The sequence below is a fragment of the Coccidioides posadasii genome, chromosome 4 (assembly GCF_018416015.2).
Source record: "Coccidioides posadasii str. Silveira chromosome 4, complete sequence".
NCBI classification, from domain to species: domain Eukaryota; kingdom Fungi; phylum Ascomycota; class Eurotiomycetes; order Onygenales; family Onygenaceae; genus Coccidioides; species Coccidioides posadasii.
This window is the reverse complement of record NC_089410.1, coordinates 2,480,299-2,504,322: the sequence shown is the minus strand read 5'-3', so window position 1 is coordinate 2,504,322 and position 24,024 is coordinate 2,480,299. Positions and strand designations below refer to the sequence as shown.

The following is a 24,024-nucleotide window of genomic DNA, read 5'->3' as shown; positions in this document are numbered from 1 at the left end:
TTCGAGACGTACGGAGTAGCTGTTTCCATCCGCGATGGGAGAGAGCAAGAAAAGGCATCGTTCATTCGTCACGGCCAGCAGTTACACAGCATCCTGGACGACGGGGACGATCATCAAGTTGCTTCCTCGGTGACCCATCAACCTAAATCGACGAGGATATCGCGGAACAACAAAGGGCCGAGACATCCCACTTCAAAAAGCCAGAGAAACTAATGTGCCCAGAGGAGGGAACATCATCGTCGCCGCCGCCGCCAACTGGGCAGAGTAACTGGAGGATGCGGGCGAATACCACTTAGATCGAATGCATGGATAGCTCTGTGGCAGTCAATTCCTGGCCTGGTTGCTTGAACAAACTGTAGGCCTGCGTTTCAACCCTATTATTTTTACGTTGGATGAATGTCTGGATTCATGTGAAGCTCTTGTGAGCTATTAAGTCGACGCACTTGGATTGGGAGTGCACTGTGCCTCGTTCATGTTTCTGCGACAGCCAAAATCGCAATCGCTTCACGCAACCAACCCATCGCAAGCTGATATTAATCCCTCTGCTCCGCTAATACCTTTCTCACACTATTTTATGCAGCTGTTGTCACCGGAGCTCACACCGCAATGATGCCGGATGAGGCTCTGACTCGACCACATGCGACGGCTTCCACAAAATCTTCACATCCCGCCTCGAACCTGGGCTCATCGCCTTACGGCACATCCAGAAGCGGTCACGAGGCGGGATTTGTGCAGCCGTCGTCCTACCTGCGACCGAGAGCTGCCTCCCGACCAATTGCTCCTGTTGAAAGGCCCGTTGACCGTGAAGAACGACAAGCTCTGGTGAGTGCTATCTCTTCACGAGGGAGAAATCATTCTGTTGCGCTTGGAACTACGCTTTTGACTTCTTGACTTTCCTCCACCCTTCTCTCCCTTCGCCAGTCTAACCTTTCAATAACCAAGCAACTAACTCGTTCCTCTTAGTGGCATATCCGAGATTTCTTGAAAAGTCACACCAGTTATGATGTTTTACCTCTCAGCTTCCGCCTTATTGTGTTTGATACTTCCTTGTCAGTCAAAGAGAGTCTGAATATTCTCATACAAAATGGTCAGTTAGCAACCCCGTTCTACCGCAGTCTGAAGAAATGTGGAATTCCGTTCATTAACCGCGGTAGATATGCCCATAGGCATCGTTTCCGCTCCTCTTTGGGATTCGCACACGTCGACATTTGCCGGCTTGCTTACCACCTCCGACTACATAAATGTTATTCAGTATTATTTTCAGAACCCTGCCGCGCTGGCGAAAATAGATCAGTTTCGGTTAAGCAGCCTCCGAGGTATCGGTGATCCCCTCCAATAACCAATTTGCAGCAAATGTTAACAAGTATTCACTTGGTATTTTCAGAAATCGAAAGAGCACTTGGTGTTGCTCCGCCAGAAACGATCTCGATCGATCCCGAAAAGCCCCTTTATCAAGCATGCCGGTACATGCTATCTTCAAGGGCGCGTAGGATACCGCTAGTGTCATACGACAGTCAGACCGACAGACCTCTCGTTGTCAGCGTCGTCACACAGTATCGAATTCTGAAGTTTATGGCGGTTAACGTGCCCCAGACGCAGAGCCTACGTAAACCACTTAAAGAAATCGGCTTGGGAACATACAAGAATATTGTTACGGCGTCAATCGATACGCCGGTTATCGACATTATCCATAAGCTGGTTGAGCGCAGCATCTCCAGTGTTCCAATTGTCAACTCGGAAGGTAAGCGGATAGTGGGCAATGCTTTCTTGGCTTCCCATGAAGAAATTCGTTTTCTCACGTTTCTCGTCTTCATTAGGTGTTGTCTACAATGTGTTTGAAGCCGTTGACGTCATCACGTTAATAAAGGGAGGAGTTTATGACGATCTGAGCCTCCCCGTCGGAGAGGCACTGAAAAAGCGTTCACCGGTGCGTGTGAAATCTTCAAACCCCGGTGTGGACGCCGGCTGATAACCAGACAGGATTTCCCCGGTATCTATACGTGCTCTGTTGAAGATGGCCTCGATACTATTCTCGACACCCTTCGGAAATCTCGAGTTCACCGGTTCATCGTAGTTGACGAATTCTTTCGACTAAAAGGCGTTCTTACACTCAGTGACATCCTTCACTATCTAGTCATCGAGGGTGAACTGGACGAACCTTAACATTCATGCACGGAATACAAGGAGTTTCAAGAGGGACGGAGTTGGTCTGGGAGCATGCATGGTATACAGGGTGGTTTTGGACTGGGAACTTTGGCTTTCATACGCCTCTTATTGTAAAAAAAAAAGAAGGGTAATTGGGACCGGAAGGGGCATGTCAACCGGTTTTCTTCAGTTATGGATCCTCGAAGATTGGCACATTTTCCTTTGAATCACGACATATTAGAAGAGATCATGGCGGCGCCAGAACTCTCGACGAACTTGACACAAAATCTTTTGGTATCCGCTTCTACTATTGTTCATTAACTTGGTTCCTCATTTAATCGCTTCTCATAATTGTCTATATCTTGCTAAATGAATTTTAACTGATGACAGAGACAGAGCATCACCAGGCTGAGATCATCTAAGCTGTCAAAGTTGGGTCCGCTCCCAGCCGCTTCCAAAGCAGCCAGCTTGAAGGTTTGGTGGCTGTCAAGTTTATCTCCACACACAGCGAGCCCAGTGATACTTTCCCAGGAAATATCTGAGTGGATTGCACTTTCACGGGCTTGCCGAAGCAGCGTCCCTGCCAGTTCCAAACCTCGACGCCGAGTCTTTCGTCATATCCTCCCGCAAGGTGGATTTCCTTGCATTTTCAGCATGTTGCTCTTCAACCCCGAGGAACATATAATTCATCGCAGCTACGCGAGTCTGCCGTCATTTAACAAATAGGAAAGCAACTGTGGGACATGGGATGTGGGAGATGGGATTTGCACAAGCTCGACAGTATTTATCCCGACTTTATAGGAGAACACCGAGGAAAGCGGCCGAATCAGAATCAGACAGATCCGAGTCCACCACTCGTTTCGCGCCTGCGACGATCAATTTGGCTCAAAAGCTAGAGCTCTGTGCCAGTAACACTCCTAAAACACTTGATCTCGATATTGCAGACCAAGCATTGGCTCAGCGCTCACAGAACAACAACGATTCCTCACAAGTTGATGTGCGGAAACAGCACAGCTCACAATACAGCGTCTCAGCTGTCACAGTCGAAACGCCTACCAATCAGGCTGGGCAGCAATCCCTTTCCAACATCTCCAACATCCGATGTGCTTCAAGTCGCCACAATAAGGATTCATTCCTCTCAGTTTCTCAGACTCCCCGCTCGGATGAATTGGTCCCTGCTAAGAAGCTGAGAAGGTCACCGAGAGCAGAAGCTCTTGCACTCAGGCCGAAGCCAGACGATCAGCTCACGTCAAGGCATACGAGTAACCAAAGCATCTTTTCCGAAAAGTCTAATACGACTGTGCATCGCTACCCCTCGAAAAGATGTCAGAGTCCAATAGCTACGCTAGATGCGTTCATCTCTCAACGGGCCATTGATCCTTTTTCCGATAGCCATGCGATCAGACAGGCTTCAGAAGGGTCGTCACGTCATCGATCCTCACAGAATACGACTGATCGAGGCCATAGTGCTGAACTGGGAAGCTCCCATGACTTCCTGGTTCCCGAACTTAAGCATGGTATGCATTCGGTGACCTTACCTGCTGCACCAAGCGGCAATCATTCGATCTCGAGGATACCAAGTAACTCATCCGACGGCACCTCGCGGAGAATCCTGGAAAGGAAAAGCACCGCACGGAGGGAATTCGCGAGGTCTAAGGCATTCCTTGCATTCAATACCTCTGCTCCATATTTTGGACTTGAGTCCCTTACCTCACCCAAAATGCATACACAGACCTTAGGTGTGTAGTAGATCTTCCGAGTAGAAAAGGCTTAAATTTATAATAATTTGACTTAATCAGCTACCCCGGCGGTCAACCAGCCCAATTCCTTTCTCCGTCGGATCCGGACGGCGAAATCAACCTTGACAATAGGACGAAAGAAAGGTGTCAGGCAGAAACTGAGACGCATGAAGACTTTGGAAAGCCTCACAGCACAGTATCGCCCGGGCTCGTTGACAGGTAGAACTTTAGAGGACCTTTCTCGCCTTGGAGGAGAAAGCATATTGTCAAAGCTTCCCCCCCGATACTTTCCTGGGACACTGAAGCTTCCAACTTGTATCGCAGCAACCGTTAACGCATTGATAACACATGGTAAATGGAACTCCCTCTATTCAACGAACTTGACAGTGACTGGAATGCAGGTACCGCTCTTCCATTTATCCACAGGGAGCCGGGCAAACCAGAGTTGATTAACGCTTTGTACAGCTATTATGCAGGGCAAGTTTTGGGTGCGGAGAAGCTTAAGTATAAGATCAACAAGACCATGAGACCGATAGACCTCCCCATGGAACAGATAAATGCTCGCGAACGTGGCCGAGCCGACAAGTATATGCATGTCATATCTACTGTGCTCAAACACTTTCTTGCTGAGATTCCTGGGGGCATATTCGGTTCCGTACGCTTATTCCACGCGCTAGAGGGGATATATGCGAATGAATTTTCGCATATGAGTAGTCGCTACGACCCCGGCCGAAAGCATTATTTGCCGGAAATAGCGCCTTCTCTAGCAGCTAAAGTCAGAATGATCGCGCTTGCAATGATGGCATTGACAACTGATGCACAGTTGGAGCTCATTTTCTCCATTTTTGGTTTGCTCGCAGTAACGGCAGATGAATCTCATGTAATGAAACAATTTCACTATGATTGTCTCCACCCAAAATTGGAATGTGATCGCTGTGCAGGGCTCACAGACTCTATCCAGCTGGGAGAAGACTTTGGACATCTTTTGTGTGGAATTCGAGAACCTGAATCGGCGGTGGGATGCAAAACCTATCAGGAGACACATGCTGCCAATATCGCTACAATGTTGATTATCCTGTGGAAAGATATTTCACGGCAGTTCTGCCGGTGGGAGCTCATTGAAGCTTGATCAAACTATAGCTGCGGAAATATGTGAATGAGCAGTGCAAGCATCTGCTGCTATGACATATGCTTATCAGCAACAAATATTTATTATGATGTTGATTTGCATTACTCCAAAACACCTTTATCCCATTAAAACACAATTTTAAAACAATGCCATATGCTTCAGGCAGTGATTCTGTCACCTCTTGTGTAACATGATGCTAAGTATCCGGTACGTTGCATCTTCATCTGCCTTTATCCCATCTTGTCTCCTTCTACAGCTTGTACCTGCGATTCGCTCACGGGCAGAATTCGCTCTTGCTCTCTTGGCCATCTGGCCCGCCACGATGTCCATTGTTCTTGTAAATTGTCGGTTATTGGTCGAACATGTGTCCTCACATCGGATATAAACTCTCCAATATCGGGTCGACCCCTATAATACCACAGCCCGCCAAGGATCACGAGCGTAAACAGAGCAAGCCAAAATAGGGTGGTAAACAAGAATCCAATAATGGCGATGACAGCGGACAGGATGAAAGAGATAGCCGCTTCTAAGCCGAGTGGGATAAAGGCTGTTATCTTGAGAATGGAAAGGAGGACGTATCGAATTGGAAAAGTTGAAGTGGGTGAAGCTGAATAGGGGGGCTCCGGTACAGTGGCGGAGAGCATGGGGGAGAGGGAAAGGGTCAGAAGGGGCGCTTTCGTGGAGGGGGGTTGCTGGTCCTGTGATTTCGTACGTTGGTTAACGGATGACCTTGTGGTAAGTATTTGAGAAAGGCTTGCAACGACTTACCCAGTCCGGCCCGTCCGTCCGGATTTCTAGGTCTCCGTTCTCATTCCATAGCGTTCGAAGGGTTACGTACATCCTCCCATTGGTCGCGGAGGCGAAGAGGAGCACGGCGTCTGCTTCATCGAACCATGGTGGGCTGATCCCATCAGTTTCTCCGGCTGGGGACCGCACGGTGAATGGTTTGGAGGCAGAGAGGATATTGGTTCCATTATTTAGTGGCCTGCTTCTAGGTAAAGAGATGGGAGTTGAGTGGGAGATTTTGAGGCTGAGATTCGCACCATCTGTATGTGGGAGAGCGGGTGCGATGGTGAAGGAGAGGGCGAAGTACGATTGTTCGTTGAGCCGAGCCTTGTCGATGGCTTCATGATCTCGCTCGGAATAAGGAAAATAAACTGATGTTCTAAAGAATTTGTTAGAGATTCCAATACAAATGAAATGGTACGAATGATTCGTGTTCATGTGAACCGAGATACTCACGAGTATACCCTTGTTAACGTCTTTCCTGCGCGCAAGACTTCAGTAGGATAGTTGGTGCCATCGTCGTTAGGTGCTGGCGAGGGCAAAGCAGCGTATATGCATGCGAGGACTAGTCTGGGTCAGGACTTCGATCCCCTCGGGTTTGGGGTGGACCCTCTTTTGTTCATATATCACTCACAGAACCAGGTGAAAACACTGTAAATGGTGGTCCGCAACGCGGTTCTCGGTTCGTATCGTCGCCGCGCTGTGTCACGATCCCGAAACACCATTTTCAAGCGAGAATGCCACAAAATTTCTTCTCCCTTAAGTTACATAAATCTACCCTCGATTCCAATTAGGCGTCAAAGTACTCCGTATACTCAAATTAACGATGAGACGGTTACCACGGCCTATATAAAACGGCCATGTCTGACGCCGTTTTAAGCCTGCTGCTAACCAAGGCCTGACTTGGCGCCACACCCACTCATGCCTATCTACTGGATTACATAAGCTAGAAAGGCGTAACTAACTAACTAACTAGCCCAAAGGGGCTTAGCATATGTAAAATAACCAAGCTTAACCTCTTTGAGTTTGAGAGCCAAACGAGCTTAATTTTGAGCCTCATTCTTGGCAGGTTTGGGACGATATTTGGCCGTCTCGCCGCAGAGAAACCACTTTCAATGAGCCGAACGGACACACTCTTCCTGGGGCCTTCATCCGTCTCATCTCGATCCCATGCTTTCGTCAGTGAAGCGTTGCTTGCTTCGTCTCGCGAAGAGGTGTGATGGATAAGTGGCAAGTTGATGACAAAGATCGGCCCCACGGTGATTGGCGAGTGAGACGAGCCCCCCCACACTTACAGCTGCATCATCTCTCAACCTCCCTCATCAACACAACCAGAAAGGCGACTGCAGCCACAATGTTGAGCACGAACGGGATCAAAAGCCAGAATTGTCACCTTGATCGCGCCACTGTGGCCTTCTCAGGCTCTTTGGTCTGAGAGGCAGCATTGGCAACTTTTTGAACCAATTCGTGGAGCCTCAGTCCGATTCTGCAGACAGTTCCAGCCCCGCCTCAAATTCGAGTGACAATGAGCCTCCCAACCTCCCGCAATCGCACCTCCTTCCAACAGCTGGAAAAGGTTTGTTGTCTTTGTTTGTGTTTAGAGAGAACAGATCGAATTTTAAATTCATTCACTGACTATGCATGCACCAGCTGGGCGAAGGTACATATGCAACGGTTAGTTGGTTTCCCGCCTATCACCCAAGATCAGGAAGCCAAAAGCGGGGCTAGTGCTAACGTATGCTTTCCCCTACACATATAGGTCTACAAAGGGCGCAACTGCCAAACGAATGAGATAGTGGCCTTGAAGGAGATCCATCTCGACGAGGAAGAGGGAACTCCCTCGACCGCGATCCGGGAGATTTCTTTGATGAAGGAACTCGACCATGAAAATATTCTTTCTCTACGCGATGTTCTGAATACAGACAACAAACTCATCCTTGTGTTTGAGTACATGGACAATGACCTCAAGCGCTACATGGATGCGCAGAACGGCCCTCTGGATCCCAACACGATTAAATCGTTCTTCTACCAATTGATGCGCGGCATCGCCTTCTGCCACGAAAATCGCATTCTCCATCGAGATTTGAAGCCCCAGAACCTGCTGATCAACCGGAACGGTCGGCTGAAGCTAGCCGATTTTGGGCTAGCACGTGCCTTTGGGATTCCCATCAATACCTTTTCTAATGAGGTGGTCACCCTCTGGTATCGGCCCCCGGATGTGCTGTTGGGGAGCCGCAGCTACAATACCAGCATTGATATCTGGTCTGCTGCTTGCATCATGGCTGAAATGTACAACGGTCGCCCGCTGTTTTCGGGAACGACGAACGAAGACCAGTTGCTCAAGATCTTTCGCGTGATGGGCACCCCCACTGAGCTTACATGGCCTGGAGTCAGCCAGCTACCCGAATACAAATCTACTTTCCCGGTTTACGCCCCGCAAAGCCTACGACGCCTGGTTCCACGGATAGATCCGATAGGCGCCGATCTTCTGGAACGCATGCTGCAGTTACGCCCTGACTTCCGCCTCAGTGCGAGCGATGCGCTGCAACATCCGTGGTTCCATAGCCTCCCTGAATTCACAGCATCCCACCAAAGTACCATAAAACTGAACTACCCAAATTAACGATATTGCTTACATGTGAACGAGTGAGACGAATATTCCTTAGCAAATGCAAGTTAACTTGAGTGCCTGACCTGGCTTGACCGCTCGCCCAATAATCATGTGCACCTCGTCCCAAACATGTCTGGGCTCGATAACCTGAAAAAGGATCTCCAAAATCGACCAAGTCGTCGGTGAGAGAGCCGGAAAATCTAAATTCTGTTAGACTCGAGCTCGAAGTATTGGATTTTTGTCTATCTTCTGTTGTTTGACCTGAAAATGTTGGTGTTGCATATCTCTAAAGCCTTCCATTCAGGACTGGGAGTCACAGATCTTTCAGCAGACACACGCACCCACCAGGACTTTGTCTGGGAATGTAACATAACTAGTATAGTATATCGCGTATACAGTGATAAACCAATGGAGTAAACCTTGCGTCCTGTTTCTCAGAGATCAGGAGGAGATGCCACTTAGTTATAGAGCATGGGTGGTGTCGAAGCTTATGTAACAAAGAAAGCTGAGGGCCCCACACTGCGACCCGACCAAATCTTATCAAAAAATAATATCCGCGATAATTGTCAATAAAAAAAGTCATCTTGAAGTCAAGGGTGAAAGGGAAAGATGAAAACTCCGAAATTAAAATCGAATAGAAGTAAGGTGATCGCGGAAACTTTCTTTTTGAGTTCTGCCTCTAATTGCCCACGGCATTCTAGCGAAATCCGTCCGCTCTCGTGCTGCGCGACGAGGTGCCTCTCCAAGTGTCGATGTCGACAAGTCTATAGCGTCACTTCCCCGTGCGGAGCGAACTGTTTTGACCCGACCTTCCGTCCTCGGTGCACAGCATGTCGCTGGTGTATCGAAAAAGAAGCAAAAGCGCCAGACGCGGGCGCAACGTCTCCGGCAAGAAAAGGGATTAGAACGGGCAGAAATAGTGATGGATAAAACTGAAAAGAAGGTTGCGAAGAGCATGAATAGAGGAAAGATTGTAAAAGCACGAAAGGTGAGGAAAATAATACTCCGTGTGTGTGTTCAATGGTATTGACATAGGGCACAGGCTACGTGGGATGACCTCAACAAACGGGGCACAAATGCATATAAGATTCTACAAGATCAAGGCCCTGATGCCATGGATACGAGCGACAACGAAAGACAACCGAAACAACGAAAACCAGCCGTGTCATCCGTTAATCCACCGCAACTCGCCCAACCCGCGCAGACGGAGCAGTTTGATTTTGAACTCGACGGAGAGATCACCTAAACCCGGACAGCGGCTTCAAAATTATTTTCACAATGGATCTTATTTCTTGGGCCTCAGTTGAATAATCATCCGGTCTATTTCCGCCACAGCATTGCCGGAGGCGCGAGTTCTTAGCCGCTCAAGGCTGCTGATATCTTTTGCCTTGAGGGCCTCTTCTCCGGCCTTAACTACCATTCCGCACTTGATCCACATCTCAATTCTTTCGGAAACGCCTAGTGTGGTGCACTTGGGGATAAATGTGGAAGCAAGTTTCGTGTTTCCGGCCCCGAGAATCTCGTTGTAAAAAGGCTATGATATATAAGCTACCATTCACGCAAAAAGATTAAATGGCTCCCTGCTGGAATTTCCAAGGTTTAAGGAACATACCTCCCATCCAATAGGGGATTTTTTGGCTTTGCCTATTTCTTCAAGCTCCCCCCAGTCACGCTTTGCGACTAAACCTCGCAGTCTCAACCACCAATAAGTCTTCTCGGGAACTTTGAATTCACTCTGAACTTTGCTGGCGCGTTTCCCGTAACCAGATCGAATCAGCCTGTATATAGTTTCGTTCACACTTAGACCAACAAACTTGACGCCGTCAGAGAGATCTTTGTCTAGGCCTTCTTGGATTTTCAGGAGTTGAGACGCTTCGGTTAGTGCCTTGAGATGCGATTGAACGTTTGCGTCTTTAGAATCTGAGAGCAAGCGAGATGCGATACGCATCTTATCTATTTTTCCTTGCAAACTGGGTTGTTTTAGAGCCTCTCTGAAGAGCAGATTCGATCCATCAATAGACCTGTCATCTTGGTAAAACAAGTCTTTTAGTAGCTCGACGTCTTGATCCCAAGCGGACGCTTCGACCAGCGCTGAAGCCACCGGTCGATTGTTTATTGTCCTGAAGAACGTTGCCAACGGAAGCTTTCGTTTCAGTTGGAGCAAAACGAAGAAGATTAGATCTGTATCTCCACTCTCTATCGCTTTATCCAGTGCAAGCGTATCTTCCTCCATGCTCAAGAGTAATGGAACCTGCTTCCCTGCACGGGGCTCAAAATTCAAGAGCTGCGTAGCTAGATGTGCACGACCTTCATCGTAGGCTGCTCGAGCGATAGATTCGAAAGATATTCCTTGCTTTCCGTGCAGCCTTTGAACTATCAAATGGCAAATTGCTTCGTCATCTTCACTCGAAGTCTTCACTTTCTGGCTCGCCCAGTGGACATAGATTTTATCAGCAGGCAATCGAAGATACTCGGATAAACGAATGGCAAGGAGGTATTCATGCCGGTTAATTAAACGTTCAATTAACCTCTCGGGAGTAAGTCGGAGATATTGCTCAAAAGAAATGGGGAGGCCGATCCGGTAATCGCGAACCGCATTCAGCACGCGTAATTTCTCACACATATCTACAAAGTCGTCGCTGTTATATAGCTCAAGAATCGATTTGCCGAACGATGCAGCCTTGAGAAGCTGCTTCTGCCAAAAAGGATTAAACTCCTGTCCCGCTGCCTTGACACATGTGTCGACCGCCTCGACAAGGTTTGGCCGAATACGCTGGGCGTTTTCATTCGCGGTTGGGGACCTCTTTTCAAGTTGCTCAACTGAATCTAGTAATACTGCAGCTGGAGAATTTGAACCAAGTCTGAATACTTCTGCTGTCATATCTGCTCTAATGTTAGATATTACTTGAAGATATTCGAAGGAAAACGAAGCATTACCAGGAACCTTCTGCAAAAACTCGCAAGCCTCGTTAGTGAACAGTCTCACTCCATCAAAGTCCGGGATAACGTGAATGTGGCCATCATAAAAATACCTTCAGCAGCATGTCAGTCTCGATCGTATTCGGAGTTGAGGTGCGTTATATAGTACTTAGAAGAGGCCCCGTTGGGACCAACATTATGAACTTCATCCTCCCAAGATAGAACTACAGAATCATTGCCACACCATGTTACGCCTTTAGGTGGAGTTTTGGCGCCGGAATCGTATTCACTGAATTTGTTCTGAAAGTCGCTGCTGACGACCCAGAGCTTCCCATCACCTGTGAACAAGGCGACAAAACGGCCGTTCGAAGAGACGCTAATATGCTTAAAAGGGCCATTTTGCAACACACGATCTTCTGCATCAGTAACATCTACCACGTAGATGGTCTGACCAATTGAAAGGAGCACTTCCACGGAACGAGAAAGCGTATAACTAGGTGGGGTAATTGACCATGAATGGATTTCCCCTTCTGGCGGAAGGGCGAGCAGCTTTGGCCGGGGCTCATTGTAGCTGGTCACTGATACCAACTGATTATTATAGAGAAGAGCAACAAACCCAGTCGACCAGAATCGACAGTCCTTTACACGGTGCTCTTCCGCAGCCTGGAGCCGAGTTAACAAATGAGCATAATAACACACCCAAAACAAAAAAAAAAAAAAAAAAAAAAAAAAAAAAAAAAGGAAGAAAGAAAGAAAGAAAAGGCACCAGTTCATACAGCTCCTAGAGAAAACGGCGAGAAATCTCCGTTCAGACCATAGTAGCACCGCACGGTACCATCTTCGGCCACCACCAGTAACTTTTCGTCTTCCGACCACCCAAGGCCCCGAATAGACCCATGATCCCACTAAGTAAGATTAGAATTTGAATTCTCATTAGAGGGAGGACCGCAAACTAACATTGATACGGTTTATCCGTTGTCCAGAATACGAATATATATCTATACTTGATTTTGCGGGCTGCGGATCTCGATATCTTTGCAGCTTGCTTTCATCACGATACAAAGCTAATAGATGGATAATTAGTTCAACTCAAGCGACATGCGATGGGAGCAAGTTCACCTATTGCACCGCCGTACGGGGCGCCAACGGCAATATAGTTTTCTAAGTCTAGGTCTTCATCAAAAACCGCATCGTAGATTCGGATTTTGCGGTAGAGCTGATCACCAACTTTCTCCCAATCAGCACGGGGATTTGTAGAAGCCATTGGAGCACATGAGAATCGAAGTCCCGGGACTCATCGCATTAAACGGTTGAGTGATAAGCTACTGTTCACATATGCAGAGAGAAGGTTCGAGGAGGGAAAAGTAGCCGTGTATTGGCAGTCTCTCCTCGTGGTGGCCTGCTTTCGATGGCTTAAACTGGGAGATCAGGATGGTTGGTTCGTTACTAGTGGTTATAAATACTGGAAATATTACAGAGGGCTGTTACATACTCTCGGCGGCCCATCAAGACGACCGCCACGGACGACGATAATACCAAGCAGCACTTCCGCTATTTCGGCATGGATTACGAAAAAAGGCAGAGTGGTTATTATGGCGGACAATACTGAGTTATATGATAAACTTGAGGATTTATCTGACCTTGAAATTGCTCTCCTACTCTGTCTCGTCTCCCAGGAACATGGCATCATCGATACAGACCCTGAGGCTATCGATGATCTAGGTAGAGAGTTGAGCCTGGTATGGATGATATTCTGTTTTCTGTATGACTCTTTGTGCTATGGAGCTTAGCTAAGTCGCCTTCAGATTGTCGAGAATACGTTTGGGTTATCAAATGTTGTTTTTGATGGCTCTCCTCATACCTCCCTTGAGGAGTTCAGCAATGCAATTTTGACACCGGAGAGAGATAGAAATGAGAGTCGAAGATCTCGATACTCACAGTCAAGCGCTGATGTGGATGGAGTAAGTCTATATTTGCCGAAATCCTACTTTCGCTGCTCCAATGAAGCGGCTTTCTTTACGATGTTGATGGCACCCTCCGACTTTTCAATGCGCTGACGGTTCTTTAGTATTTCGAAACCGTTTCTTTTTACAGCGACGTAACTTCTAGAGACAAACATAAGTCGCGGCTGAGACAGAGCTACTTGGACGATAGGAAAGTCGTCAATGTCATCATTGCGAAGAGGTTTGACCAGACGCCCGACGAAGTTCAGGTCCAAGCCTTGGAGGTGGGTTGGTATCCGCAGTAAATTCTTCTTAGCACCATCGCTAATAGGTGATGAATTTAGCTTATTCGGCTGAAGCGCATCTTTACCAGAACTGCGGTACATAACACACCAAAAACATTTCTTTTCATCCCATTGGTTGCCGCCAATGGTAAACCTTTATCATCGTTACTAAACAAACACCTGGTATATTAGCACTGCCTAATGAATGAGGAAAACAGTCACTAATTAACTGATAGAATGACCACATTTTCGTTTCTCATTTTCATGACGCAATGGATGGGTTTGCAAATCTTGAAGATGATTCCGGTTGGATATCCGATGGAGCGGCTTCATCCTTGTCAGTAGTTCGGCCGTCTTCTCATTTATCACCGTCCATCCATCGACCGCGTCCAATTCTGGAAGAAGTATGGTATCACCCAAGATCTTTTTTGCAACCACCAGGGACTTTGCTCACCGGTTATTATAGGAAATTACGATCCTCCGACGACTAGGCGATAGCGTAACTATTTCCGCCGACATGACTTGCTATCTTCACAACTTTATTGTGTTTTTAAGGCTTCACCGTGGAGTTTCCGGTGGTATATCAGCCGCATCAACTTGTCACTTTCAGACATTAGCTAGGTAAGTTAGCAAAGCTCAGAGATCTTTTCCATCTCTTACACACTTTGTAGATTCCTGGCTCCGTTGCAACGGCTAGATTGCTTAGTCCCTTCACTGGTCGCCATTGCTGCCAAAAAGGCATACAGGCATCGCATCGTCGTTGCTCGTCCAAAAGACGATCGCAGTCTGCTCTATGGGAGCAGCTTGGCCGCGGCCAGATCTGTTTTAGCAGATCTGACCCCGGAGAGTATTATTGAGGAAGTCCTAACAGAGGTCGAGGCACCTCTATAACTGGAATGATTTCCCAATGTTGTCAAGGTTGATTGATTGATGTGCTGTTCTGGCAATACTGGCATTACTGTATCTCTACAGTGGAGGTATTGTTAGCCTTGAACATGGATGAGCGAGCACAGTATTACCCTTATGGGTCTTCATTTTGCCTGGTACCTTCCAGGTCCAGGTCAAATGTTTGTGCTCCTGACCACAGGACCAGGGTCGAAGAAGAAATGTCGACGACATGAGTACACATTGTGGTAAGGTCCTGAATGTACATCCTGAGATGAGCAGAACAATTACAGTGCCATAGGTAGGTTGTGTTCTTACCCAGTGAAAACCATTTAGCAGTGTGCCCTGCCTTTCTCAGTTGAACAAGGCCCCATTCAATTGACAGCCCTGGTGCCTTACACTGAGAGTGTCTCTTGATATCACCGGGAGATGGAAGGGTGAATTCCAGCTGCACATTCCTTGGTGGCTTCCAAAGCCTCCACTTTCCTTTTTTTCACCTGGAAAATGAAGCAGGATTCTGGTGCTTGTGTACTTCTACATTTGTTGATTTCGTTCTCCAAATGCTACCGCTCTAACAATTTTTCTCCCCTTGCAGACTATCAAGATAGGGATATTTCAAGTATTGGTATTCTCCTTGCTTCGAGATTAACAGCTTCAAATCTCCTTGCCACATTTGGAACGCCGACAATTCAAGTTCTGTGACATTGATTGATAGAGAATACTTTCACGATTCCAGATTTGTGGCTTCTATCAATATCAGATGGCACGAGCGCGGTATGATAACAACGGAAGGCCCATATTTGAGGTAATTGCCCCACAGAATAACCCAAGGAGTCAATTAACGGCGCCAAGGTAATACTGACGTTTACCTCTGTATTAGCTGCCGTACATTCCGCTCCCGGAGAAGATTCCCGAAGGCCTTACTCCAGACTTAGTGCCAAGCTTCCGCTACGGGCTTCGGCGATATCTTCTTCTTGAGCATTTATGGACGGTCCAACTTGGCACAATATATGTGCGAACCACAGATACATTGTCCATGCACACGCCTTTTGGTCGGAACATGGCCCGCGGACATGGGAAGGGAAGCAATACGGTTTGACGGAGACCTGGATCACTGATGCGATGTTGAAGGCCAAATATGAATTGATCGGCTTGGTTCGCACTAGCAGGCTTCGCACTTTAATAAATGCTAGGCTAAACGAAAGATCAGAAACCACACCTCCACAGATATCAGGAAAGGCCCAGGAACCCATATCTCCACGGAATTGCGGTGGCAAGTCAGACTCCACTAGTAAAGAAGAGGATGTTGAGTCATATTCATCGGGTCAGAACTTGATGGAACTCCGAGCATCTCGACGGGGGTATTGGAGCCGACCATCATTTCCAGGTAAGACAAAGGAAGAGTCTTCGATCCGAGAGCCGGGAGGCGACAATCAAATGGTGACTGTAAGACCCGAAGATATAGCTTCGTCCCTAGGCCGGAATAGGCTCAAGGAGTCATCACCTGCGATATCGGAACTTGTGTCATCGATTTCGACGCACCACTCGCAGGTTCTGAACCCTTTTACGCGAGCAGAAGGGCACAACAATGTGGTTCCAAACCGCCTTGGCGAGCAACTTCAGAAAATGAAAGATGCAGATCCGGGTTGGGAGAGGAGAGAAATGGAGAGACGTAAACAACTCCAGGTCTTCAAGCGGAAGCAAAATCCAATGTTCGGAAAGGGGCCATCAGATACACGAGACATAATCGTGAATATTTCAGGGATGGCGGGCCGGGTCCGGTTCAAAGGTCAGAGAAGAGCGACTGACAACCAACCAGCGGCAACGCTTCGAAGGTCGCAGAGGATAAAGGCACAGGACACCTCACTTTCCCGTCGTTTTCATCAACCTGGAGAACATGGAGATGGACTTGCCCCCACCGCCGGGAGCCCCGGGTTGAAAAAGAAAGAAGGAAGGATGTTTGGTCCCGAGAATACGGGCCAAGGGAGGCCACTGTCCCCCAGTGGCGAAGGAAATGATGCAGAGATGGAGCTCTAAAGTGACGCAAATTTGATCACAGGTCTAGTGGCCTGTTAGCTACCCTTTTTTGCCTTTCCTGTTTGGTGGTCTAGCAATCTTATATAGATTAAGTGATAGAGACAGGGGATTAGATATTCCATAACTCTTTGAAGCACGCCCTATTAATATCATACCGTATCCTTCAAGAATGACTTAGGAAGGACAAGCAAGCCCATGCGTCTTCATACCAGAATTGCTAACAAAAAATTATATAGTCTGACTGCATGGATATCGCCATGGGAGTAGCAAAAGGGTGCACGGGGTGGCTAAAGCTATGAGTGGATAATGAGGTTGAGTATTCGAATCTTTTGCTGTAGGTGATAATAGGGATCAAGGAAGTGCCCAAGTACTCCGTATCGTGATACAAATTAAGGGGCTTGTTGGGGCTGCTAACTTGGATTTTCTTCTGTTGGGTATCAATTTCTCTGCATGCCTTTTCGCAGCGATGTAGAAGAGTGTGGCTGTGCTATGCATGTACACAGAACTCTGTACATAGTTACTTGGAGTGTTGTACGAAATAGTACGGAGTATTTCCTGTGATAATTAACTGTGTTCCATTTGCAAGTACGAAACTCTATTGATAGCGTTGATCATGATCAAATTGAGCACCTATGTAACTAATATCTATAACCAAGCTCTCGGAGGTTAATCCTGCGTAACATGTTTGCAAAATAATCTTAAAATCAACCAGGCAATCCAGGCTCCTTATCAGGATGTTGATGAGAACAAGGCATAATAAAGAACGATCAATGGGCATCCAAAGAGACAACCTTGCTTAAGCGTATCCAGGAAAAAAGAGTACATAGCATCCAAAACAAGCTTTCACAAACCACTGGATGGACCAAGCTTCTACAAACCCAAATTGGCTGTGAATGAGCATGACGTAGCTCACCTTCCAAGTTACCTACTGTGCATTATTGATAAACAATTCTCTCCTCCTAAACCGTCCACCATTTCTGACCTCATTGTTCCCACCATTCATGTCAACCGCTTCATCCGAGACTTCGGTAACCCGCTTCCACTCGTTCAAGATGGCTTCAATCTCGGTTCGCTGATCCTCCACAATGGCATCCATTTTGATGTCATTCCTATCGTACCCAAAGGGGTCTTCGAGCTGGGAACCGATACCTTCGATCCCGTAAAGGGTGAAGATGACAAGGCTGACAATGGGAACGGCCCACCATCCCATGTCGTCAACCATTGCAAAGGGAAGAACACAGCCGAACAGGGCGAGGACCTGCTTTTGGTGAATGCTGTGGAAGATGTTAGCAGAGCACTCAAACGCGCCATCAAACCCCTCCTTCCCCCCAAAGAGAAGGAGAAAAAAAAGGAAAAGAAAGAAAGCCATTTTGCGGAAAAGCGTACAGATGAGCAATAGGGATAGGCGTCAATTTAATAGTTTCCATCTTCCCATACGCGTCGACCATCGTGGAGACTTGATTTCCCATTTGACTCGCTCCTGGAGGATCAAACCAGCCTCTTTCGAGACCACGCTTGATAAAGCCCTCGACGAAAAAGCTCAGTTGTAACGGGATCGACAACCCATTATCCTCGAGGCACGCAAATCCGGTGGGCAGCAAATCTACGTATTCCTCTTTCGACGAGCCGCCGCCGACCCCAGCACCGTTCTCGATGAGCGGCTGTACTGACCATCCCACGCTCCATTCGGCGCGTAGGTAGTTCTTCACGGCATAGGGAAACGCGATCATGACCCGAATTGTACGCTCGATATCTTGTCTTTCTGCTACGGTGAGGGGGCGATTGCGATTGCATGAATTAAGCAGGATGCTTCTCGCCAGGTTACGGATGGCGGTGTGGATCGTGGTGAGGGCATTGCGACCATCCCAAAAGCGATTGTAGGACGTTTGGTTACGGAAGACGAGGATGAGACCGACGACGATGGAGAGGGAAGGTATCTATAAGGGCAACAAAACAAGTTGCTTTTGCGTTAAGATGGGGTGTTGGTTTGTCGAAGATGAGGAATTGGAGAGAAAAGGAAGGTCATTTATTGATCTCACGATTGTTGGTGGTAAACCCAGGCTATCATAGACGTATTTATCCAAGCAGACAACCAGCACGGTAAACAGCGCGTGACAGATCAGTGGGACGAGAACGGCACTATGGACGGCACCCTTGATGAAGCGTAGGACGAGCGGCCATCTAACGTTACACAGAAGCAAGGGTTAGCGAATGAGAACGGAAATGCAGGCCAATTTCGAACATTCACAGAGTCGTCGTTTCTATGACTGACCTTCGAGGCTTGGACCTATGCGACTTCATGAACGGATGAGTCGCACGTCGCTGATGATGCTGGGTGTTTGTGGTAGAACTTCCGTTACTGAAGTTCGACTGCTCCACGAGACGCATCGTTGTACACACACACCGCACTGGGGGAACTAGGAGACACAGACAGATTTCGAGATTTATGATCACGCGATGGCCTGGCCTATTGTAATAGCAATGTGATGAACTCTGCCGGGTTTGTTTCAGAAAAAGAGAGAGAAGAAAAAATGTCCTAATATTCCCCCCACAGCCCCTTCTTTTCTCGAAAGACAGTTAACGGCATCACCACTGTCTGGCTGGACGCCGTTTTAAAGGCTGAGACTGAAACCGGCGCCGCCAGGGAGTGGAGAAGTGGAGTGGAAAAGCAAAGATTTCATCCCTGAGGCTACCGAGCTCTCCCCCCCACCCATTTCACAACCGATCAGTGACAGCTCACACCGTTGTTAGTGTTATCCAATGACCAAATAGATAAACTATGGTTACGGAGTATAGAGTACCGATTTCAACAAGGCAAGAATTAGGTATAAACTACAGTCATCAACTCCTCAGAGTTGTATCGGTTCCTTCAAAAAATCATATGCTCTCTCGATGGATGCCGTAAAGAGCCTTCCAATGTATGATTGGAACTCCAGCACTCCGTGAACGCCTCCCGGTGGGAAGCTGCAAAACCACTTAAAACGCTACCACGGACAAGTGTAAAAGAGAAAAGAAAGAAATTTAAAATGAAAAAGTCACGATGCGCCGCAGTCCCAATTACCAAGAATGTGTAGATAGGCGAATGTATCGTACGGACGAGCATCGAAAAGACGTCCAAAAGAACAGTATGGTAGGGTACTGATAACCTTTGGAGATGAGCGTTATAATCGGCCCGCGCGGCCATCTAATGCCAGCGGGCCTAGATCGTTTCTAGGGGTCAAAGGGCAATCTTCGAAATTATCGCGAACGATAGGCGAAGCGCCAGTTGACGCTGCGAGTCGGTTTTGTGTGGCCTGGTCTACAGTGCGCGAGAAATTTCTGCGAGGAATATCAATGTTCGGAGTGCGTGCAATTTCGTCTATCGACTCGCTCTGCGCGTTTCTCGTAAGAGAATCGTCCGACTCCGGGTTTGCCTCTTCGGAAGGCACGTCTGGGGCGTCATGGAACGCGTCTTGAGCGGTGTGTACTCCTTCAAGTTCGCCAGAGCGGTGGCTGTTGAGTGGGATTTGGCCGTCCGGTTGACAGTCACCTATCCTAGAAGCTTGGTCTGCAACAGCGTTTAGAGAAGCGCAGGGTGCCTCTATAGCTGGGTGGTCCTGTGAATGGACAGGGCCATCCTCGTCTTCATCACCCATGTCATTTGTATCGTCTACATCAGCACTCAAATCCGTATAAGCTCGACAGTTGGGGCACTGGAACATGGGATATTCAGGAGTATGGATCAATCTGCGGATGCATTTGTAGTGCCACACATGTGCGCAAGCCGCCATGAAAAGACATTGATAAGGTCTCTGCTGATAGGTTAGCCCTCATGTAAAGATGATCCCAGATTAAGATTAGATAGAAGTTGGAGCACGAACCAGAACTGAATTGAGACAAATAGAACACTCCCTGCAGCCTTTGTAGTCTGCATCAGCACCTTTCCCAAGGCTGTTAATAAGACTTTCTGTGTTTTTACTGGCATCTGCAATCAGCCAAAATGATTATCATTTATTTGAGGTTTACAACTTACTTGAACTCATTTGGTCCACGCTGCCATGTCCGATTGCACTCGATGCGGATCCGGACGCATCTGAAAATCATCTCTTCTCCGCCTCTGAAATCAATACCTAGTTGTATAACATCACCATCTCGTACAGCATATAATCTTGACGGAGTGTTTGGCTGGCTCAGGCGCATGTGGTTAAGGAATGTCCCAGAAGAGCTACCAACATCTTTGATGTGCCATTGTCCATTCACGAATGAAAATTCACAGTGCTTCCGGCTAACAACTTTGGACTTAAACCCAACTGGCGCGGCTGACGGTTTAGATGGGTTTGCAACTGGTACGCCGTCACGTTCCGAGTACCTGCCCACTCTGATAATGCAATCGTCGTCGGGCATTGTGCGAGATATTGGAGTAAACGGCAAGGATGGTCTCGAGTACTGGGCATGGTGAGGGATCAATCGGATAGTGGGTCGTGAACGAGCTTTGGCAGGTCCTATGCTACTGGGAGTGGCGTTAACTGTCATATGAGTGGAGTCTTGCTGAGTTGAACCGTTGGGGTAGGACTCTGAAGTAGCCGGTGGGGAAGTATGTGACTCGTCGGCAGGGCCCGATGTAGTTGGAGGTGAGGAAAGTTGTTGGGCCATGGAAGGGTCGGTTGACGCCACCCGCAGCCGCATAGGATCCGATGGTCTAATGTCTGCCTCGTTTGCCGGGGTCGATCGGGAAGAGTGGGAAGACACGTCGGAGCGGTCTTCTGAGGAGCTGGAGGATCCACTCGCTTCGCGATGATTCACACCAACGTCGTTAGTGTTGCCGCTAGCATGGGAGTCTCGTGGTTCAGGAGCCGACCGTGTAGAAACGGTCGGTTGAAGATCGTGGGTGAGATGGTCAGCGGCGGTATCAAAGACTGGAGAGTGAGGCGAAAGGGCCAATCCGACGGCACGTGTCAGGCTGTACCGGTTGGAACGTGATGATTGAGTTGGAGAGTGAGGGGAGTTGGGGTTGTGGGTATGATGGGTTCGAAGCTGGCTCAGGCGCCGGAGTCGACTCGCAAAGGACAAACCTGACGGCGGAGACTCAGGAGCAAAGCTTGCGGAAGAAGCCGTTGTAGTAGTCATCGACGTAAAGTAGAATTCACCCTGTCGAGGGAAGGTTGATTTGATGTTAGCGCGGGATTCTTGACATATCAAGGTGCCAGGGAAGAAAGAAACTTAAACGGGCCAACGGCGGGATTGTCTCTGCCCGGTTTCGAGCAAGGTGCTATGCCAAATACCTTAAATGCTTAGGAATTGACCGGAACAGAGGGTCGCAGGCTAGGAGGAGAGCAATAGATGTGTTCTAGCTCCGCTGAGAAATGTCAAAAAGTGGCCAGCCTTACGAGGCGCCTACCAGAAGGTTGGCAAACTCCCCGGGTGTGTGTTTCGAGTTTTGTTCGAGAGTCCTGTGATTGCCTGCAGGGATTGGCGACGAGGATAATTGCTTCTTTTCGAGATCTCCAGCAATAGATCTCCTCGTAGCAAGTAGATTGAGTGGGAGACCGGCGCGATCAGAGAGGCATGCAGGCGATGAATATGAAAGCAGTTCAGAGCAGAGTTCTCAAGCACCGCAAAAGTGAGGAGTCGCAGCCGGGATATTGCATGCTGGGGTGGGCAGGGGAGCGAAAGGAGAGTCAAGAAAAGCTGATGATACGTTCCAAAGATGATGTCGGCGGTGATGGTGCTTTTATTTTACTCGTCATGGACTGACTGTGGAGCAAGTCGCGATGTCACGAGCTTCCCTCTTGAAAGAAACCTTAGTTGAAACTAAATCCAAGCAGTCCTCTCCCTCACCTCCTCGCCATGAGTCCGCCGGCACACCCACGATGTCGCCCAATCCCAGCCGCCTCTTTTCCAAGCCCATCCCCGGGGGGCGTAATTAATGTGTGATTGGGCCGCCCGCTCCCAGCCCGCATGCACCATTTTTGCCCTTGAGGGCGCTGGGACTCGCGAACAGCTCCAGTCGCCCATTGACAGTCACTCCGGACTACGGAGTACAGACAGCGTGTTTTCGATGCAAGGAGAGCTGATTTACACTTTCTCCCTCCTCACATGGGTCGTTTCCGATTTTTTGGGTTATCTCAGTGGCTACTGGATATCGAATACGGAGCGGTATTCTGGGCTTCCAAGCCTTTCTGCTTCTTAACTTTGCAGGCCATTTGCCTTGTCCCGCTTAGAGTTGCTTCCCAAACCTCCGCGGGGGAGCGTGGCACGGTGCGCTCTGAAGTCTGCACGAGCCGTAACTCTGAACACATGAATGTACACCGTACTCTCTCCGTATCTATATATAGCCGCCTGTACCTCGGACAGTGCTCGCCAGGGCCGGTTCCATATTTCCGCTGCACGCCCTATACGCATTTGCCACAGAGCCGCGATTGATGGGTGCGATCGACTCGAACCATCGCGCTTAGATCTGTTATATGCTCATTCTTCTTCAAACTCCTCTGAAGGATCATGTCATCGGTAATGTGTACCGCGTTTTGGCTGGGATATCTTCCGAGACCATGTACCCTGTCCGTCTATCGACCATGCGGGCAGCTATAAAAAAGATCCCAACTGGCAAAGGGATCCCCGTCTTTTAGAGCGACATTTGCCTTAAATGTCTAATTTGTATTTTCCATGGTTCAACTCAAATGGTTAAAGGGCCAATCACCTTTCTATGTTTTATATGAACTTGAGAGCGAAATGTGTCCAACGGACTTTTGCGATCACAAACCCCCGTGGGCTATTTATGCAATTATCTTCCCCATTAAAATGGCTGATACCTTTTCTTGTCCCCCCTCCCTACAGGTCGAGTACGTTTAATTCTGCGTGGTAGGGTTGACTGCGACCTTTGAAGGTTAGGTTTATCTGTCGATATCCTAATACCCGGAATTTGACTTTTCTCTGCATTTATTCGATAGTAATACTAAGGAAGGTTTAGCGACCTCGAGACCTTCGAATGTTGCGCCGGTGGAATTAATGCCAGAGAATGCAAATTGTGGCTCGCCGTGGGAGTCCATTTGGATATATCTGGACGATTTGTAGTGTCGCTGCGAATGGCATTTATGGGTCTCCTACTCTGTACGGAGTACTGAAGCTGGGTTCCTTTAAGATTCTGGTGGTTCTTGGGAGGATGAGAGGAAAGAATTGTTCTGCATTTGACAAGGGGCCTAGGTTCGACATCTGGCAAGATTGCTCTGCTGTCTACGGAGTACATTAAATGTTTAAAGGTCTTTTCCGCCCCAATGTATTTCGAGGATAATAGTTATCCTGAAGCAGCCAAAGTTCAAGGGCTCCCCGTGGTTATCACATATGGCTATACTCAGTACGAGGATTGCAGTGAATGAAGCGAACTCTTTCAGGCTTTTTTTCCCATCACAGTTGGTTCTCCGCATGAATTTGAAACCTTAGCTCGTTCCCCTGCAAGTGTTCCTGTGGAGGGGTAGCTTGAGAGTTATATCTGATACGCCGGTAAGTTACTTAAACAATCGCTAGAATAATCATTGCACACGCTAGGTGCGTAGGCTGCCCCGAGGCTATT

The 24,024-nt window shown here is 48.1% G+C and overlaps 10 protein-coding genes across 11 annotated transcripts; 6 read left to right on the top strand and 4 right to left on the bottom strand.

Annotated features, from left to right (window-relative positions):
* The first annotated feature begins 228 nt into the window (after positions 1–228).
* Positions 229–2,449, top strand: SNF4 (AMP-activated serine/threonine-protein kinase regulatory subunit). Its single transcript, XM_003067164.2, has 6 exons — positions 229–822; positions 964–1,087; positions 1,167–1,316; positions 1,385–1,741; positions 1,818–1,927; positions 1,981–2,449. The coding sequence occupies exons 1-6, from the start codon at positions 607–609 to the stop codon at positions 2,161–2,163; spliced, it is 1,140 nt and encodes a 379-aa protein (XP_003067210.1). The 5' UTR covers positions 229–606; the 3' UTR covers positions 2,164–2,449.
* Positions 2,450–2,893: 444 nt separating this feature from the next.
* Positions 2,894–5,013, top strand: D8B26_007662 (uncharacterized protein; the record flags this gene model as incomplete). The annotated part of the gene is made up of 3 exons (XM_003067163.2): positions 2,894–3,884; positions 3,945–4,235; positions 4,286–5,013. The coding sequence occupies 3 exons, from the start codon at positions 2,894–2,896 to the stop codon at positions 5,011–5,013; spliced, it is 2,010 nt and encodes a 669-aa protein (XP_003067209.2).
* A 91-nt stretch (positions 5,014–5,104) lies between these two features.
* Positions 5,105–6,592, bottom strand: D8B26_007661 (uncharacterized protein). Its single transcript, XM_066125604.1, has 4 exons — positions 6,434–6,592; positions 6,256–6,364; positions 5,782–6,178; positions 5,105–5,711 (listed from the first exon to the last, which is right to left on the bottom strand). The coding sequence occupies exons 1-4, from the start codon at positions 6,522–6,524 to the stop codon at positions 5,244–5,246; spliced, it is 1,065 nt and encodes a 354-aa protein (XP_065981688.1). The 5' UTR covers positions 6,525–6,592; the 3' UTR covers positions 5,105–5,243.
* Positions 6,593–7,015: 423 nt separating this feature from the next.
* CDK5_1 (cyclin-dependent kinase 5) lies at positions 7,016–8,841 on the top strand. 2 transcript variants are annotated; one of them, XM_003067162.2, is made up of 3 exons: positions 7,016–7,375; positions 7,450–7,473; positions 7,559–8,841. In XM_003067162.2, exons 1-3 carry the CDS (start codon positions 7,325–7,327, stop codon positions 8,420–8,422), a joined length of 939 nt encoding a protein of 312 aa, XP_003067208.1. In that variant the 5' UTR covers positions 7,016–7,324; the 3' UTR covers positions 8,423–8,841. The 2 variants fall into 2 exon arrangements, with proteins under 2 accessions (XP_003067208.1, XP_065981687.1); XM_066125603.1 differs by having other exon boundaries at positions 7,016–7,473.
* A 158-nt stretch (positions 8,842–8,999) lies between these two features.
* Positions 9,000–9,656, top strand: D8B26_007659 (uncharacterized protein; the record flags this gene model as incomplete). Its single annotated transcript, XM_003067161.2, has 3 exons — positions 9,000–9,050; positions 9,112–9,398; positions 9,453–9,656. The coding sequence occupies exons 1-3, from the start codon at positions 9,020–9,022 to the stop codon at positions 9,654–9,656; spliced, it is 522 nt and encodes a 173-aa protein (XP_003067207.1). The 5' UTR covers positions 9,000–9,019.
* Positions 9,657–9,695: 39 nt separating this feature from the next.
* On the bottom strand, positions 9,696–12,652 carry D8B26_007658 (uncharacterized protein; the record flags this gene model as incomplete). Its single annotated transcript, XM_003067160.2, has 7 exons — positions 12,449–12,652; positions 12,287–12,393; positions 12,106–12,234; positions 11,499–11,992; positions 11,348–11,442; positions 10,023–11,293; positions 9,696–9,944 (listed from the first exon to the last, which is right to left on the bottom strand). The coding sequence occupies exons 1-7, from the start codon at positions 12,591–12,593 to the stop codon at positions 9,696–9,698; spliced, it is 2,490 nt and encodes an 829-aa protein (XP_003067206.2). The 5' UTR covers positions 12,594–12,652.
* Positions 12,653–12,864: 212 nt separating this feature from the next.
* Positions 12,865–14,447, top strand: D8B26_007657 (uncharacterized protein; the record flags this gene model as incomplete). Its single annotated transcript, XM_066125602.1, has 7 exons — positions 12,865–13,068; positions 13,135–13,290; positions 13,398–13,556; positions 13,617–13,739; positions 13,793–13,960; positions 14,023–14,177; positions 14,228–14,447. The coding sequence occupies exons 1-7, from the start codon at positions 12,922–12,924 to the stop codon at positions 14,445–14,447; spliced, it is 1,128 nt and encodes a 375-aa protein (XP_065981686.1). The 5' UTR covers positions 12,865–12,921.
* Positions 14,448–15,395: 948 nt separating this feature from the next.
* Positions 15,396–16,620, top strand: D8B26_007656 (uncharacterized protein). Its single transcript, XM_066125601.1, has 2 exons — positions 15,396–15,828; positions 15,907–16,620. The coding sequence occupies exons 1-2, from the start codon at positions 15,426–15,428 to the stop codon at positions 16,476–16,478; spliced, it is 975 nt and encodes a 324-aa protein (XP_065981685.1). The 5' UTR covers positions 15,396–15,425; the 3' UTR covers positions 16,479–16,620.
* A 783-nt stretch (positions 16,621–17,403) lies between these two features.
* Positions 17,404–18,866, bottom strand: D8B26_007655 (uncharacterized protein; the record flags this gene model as incomplete). The annotated part of the gene is made up of 4 exons (XM_003067158.2): positions 17,404–17,752; positions 17,865–18,415; positions 18,518–18,659; positions 18,751–18,866. The coding sequence occupies 4 exons, from the start codon at positions 18,864–18,866 to the stop codon at positions 17,404–17,406; spliced, it is 1,158 nt and encodes a 385-aa protein (XP_003067204.2).
* A 411-nt stretch (positions 18,867–19,277) lies between these two features.
* Positions 19,278–22,365, bottom strand: D8B26_007654 (uncharacterized protein; the record flags this gene model as incomplete). The annotated part of the gene is made up of 4 exons (XM_066125600.1): positions 19,278–20,269; positions 20,339–20,435; positions 20,491–21,605; positions 22,213–22,365. 4 exons carry the CDS (start codon positions 22,363–22,365, stop codon positions 19,640–19,642), a joined length of 1,995 nt encoding a protein of 664 aa, XP_065981684.1. The 3' UTR covers positions 19,278–19,639.
* Between the last annotated feature and the right edge of the window lie 1,659 nt (positions 22,366–24,024).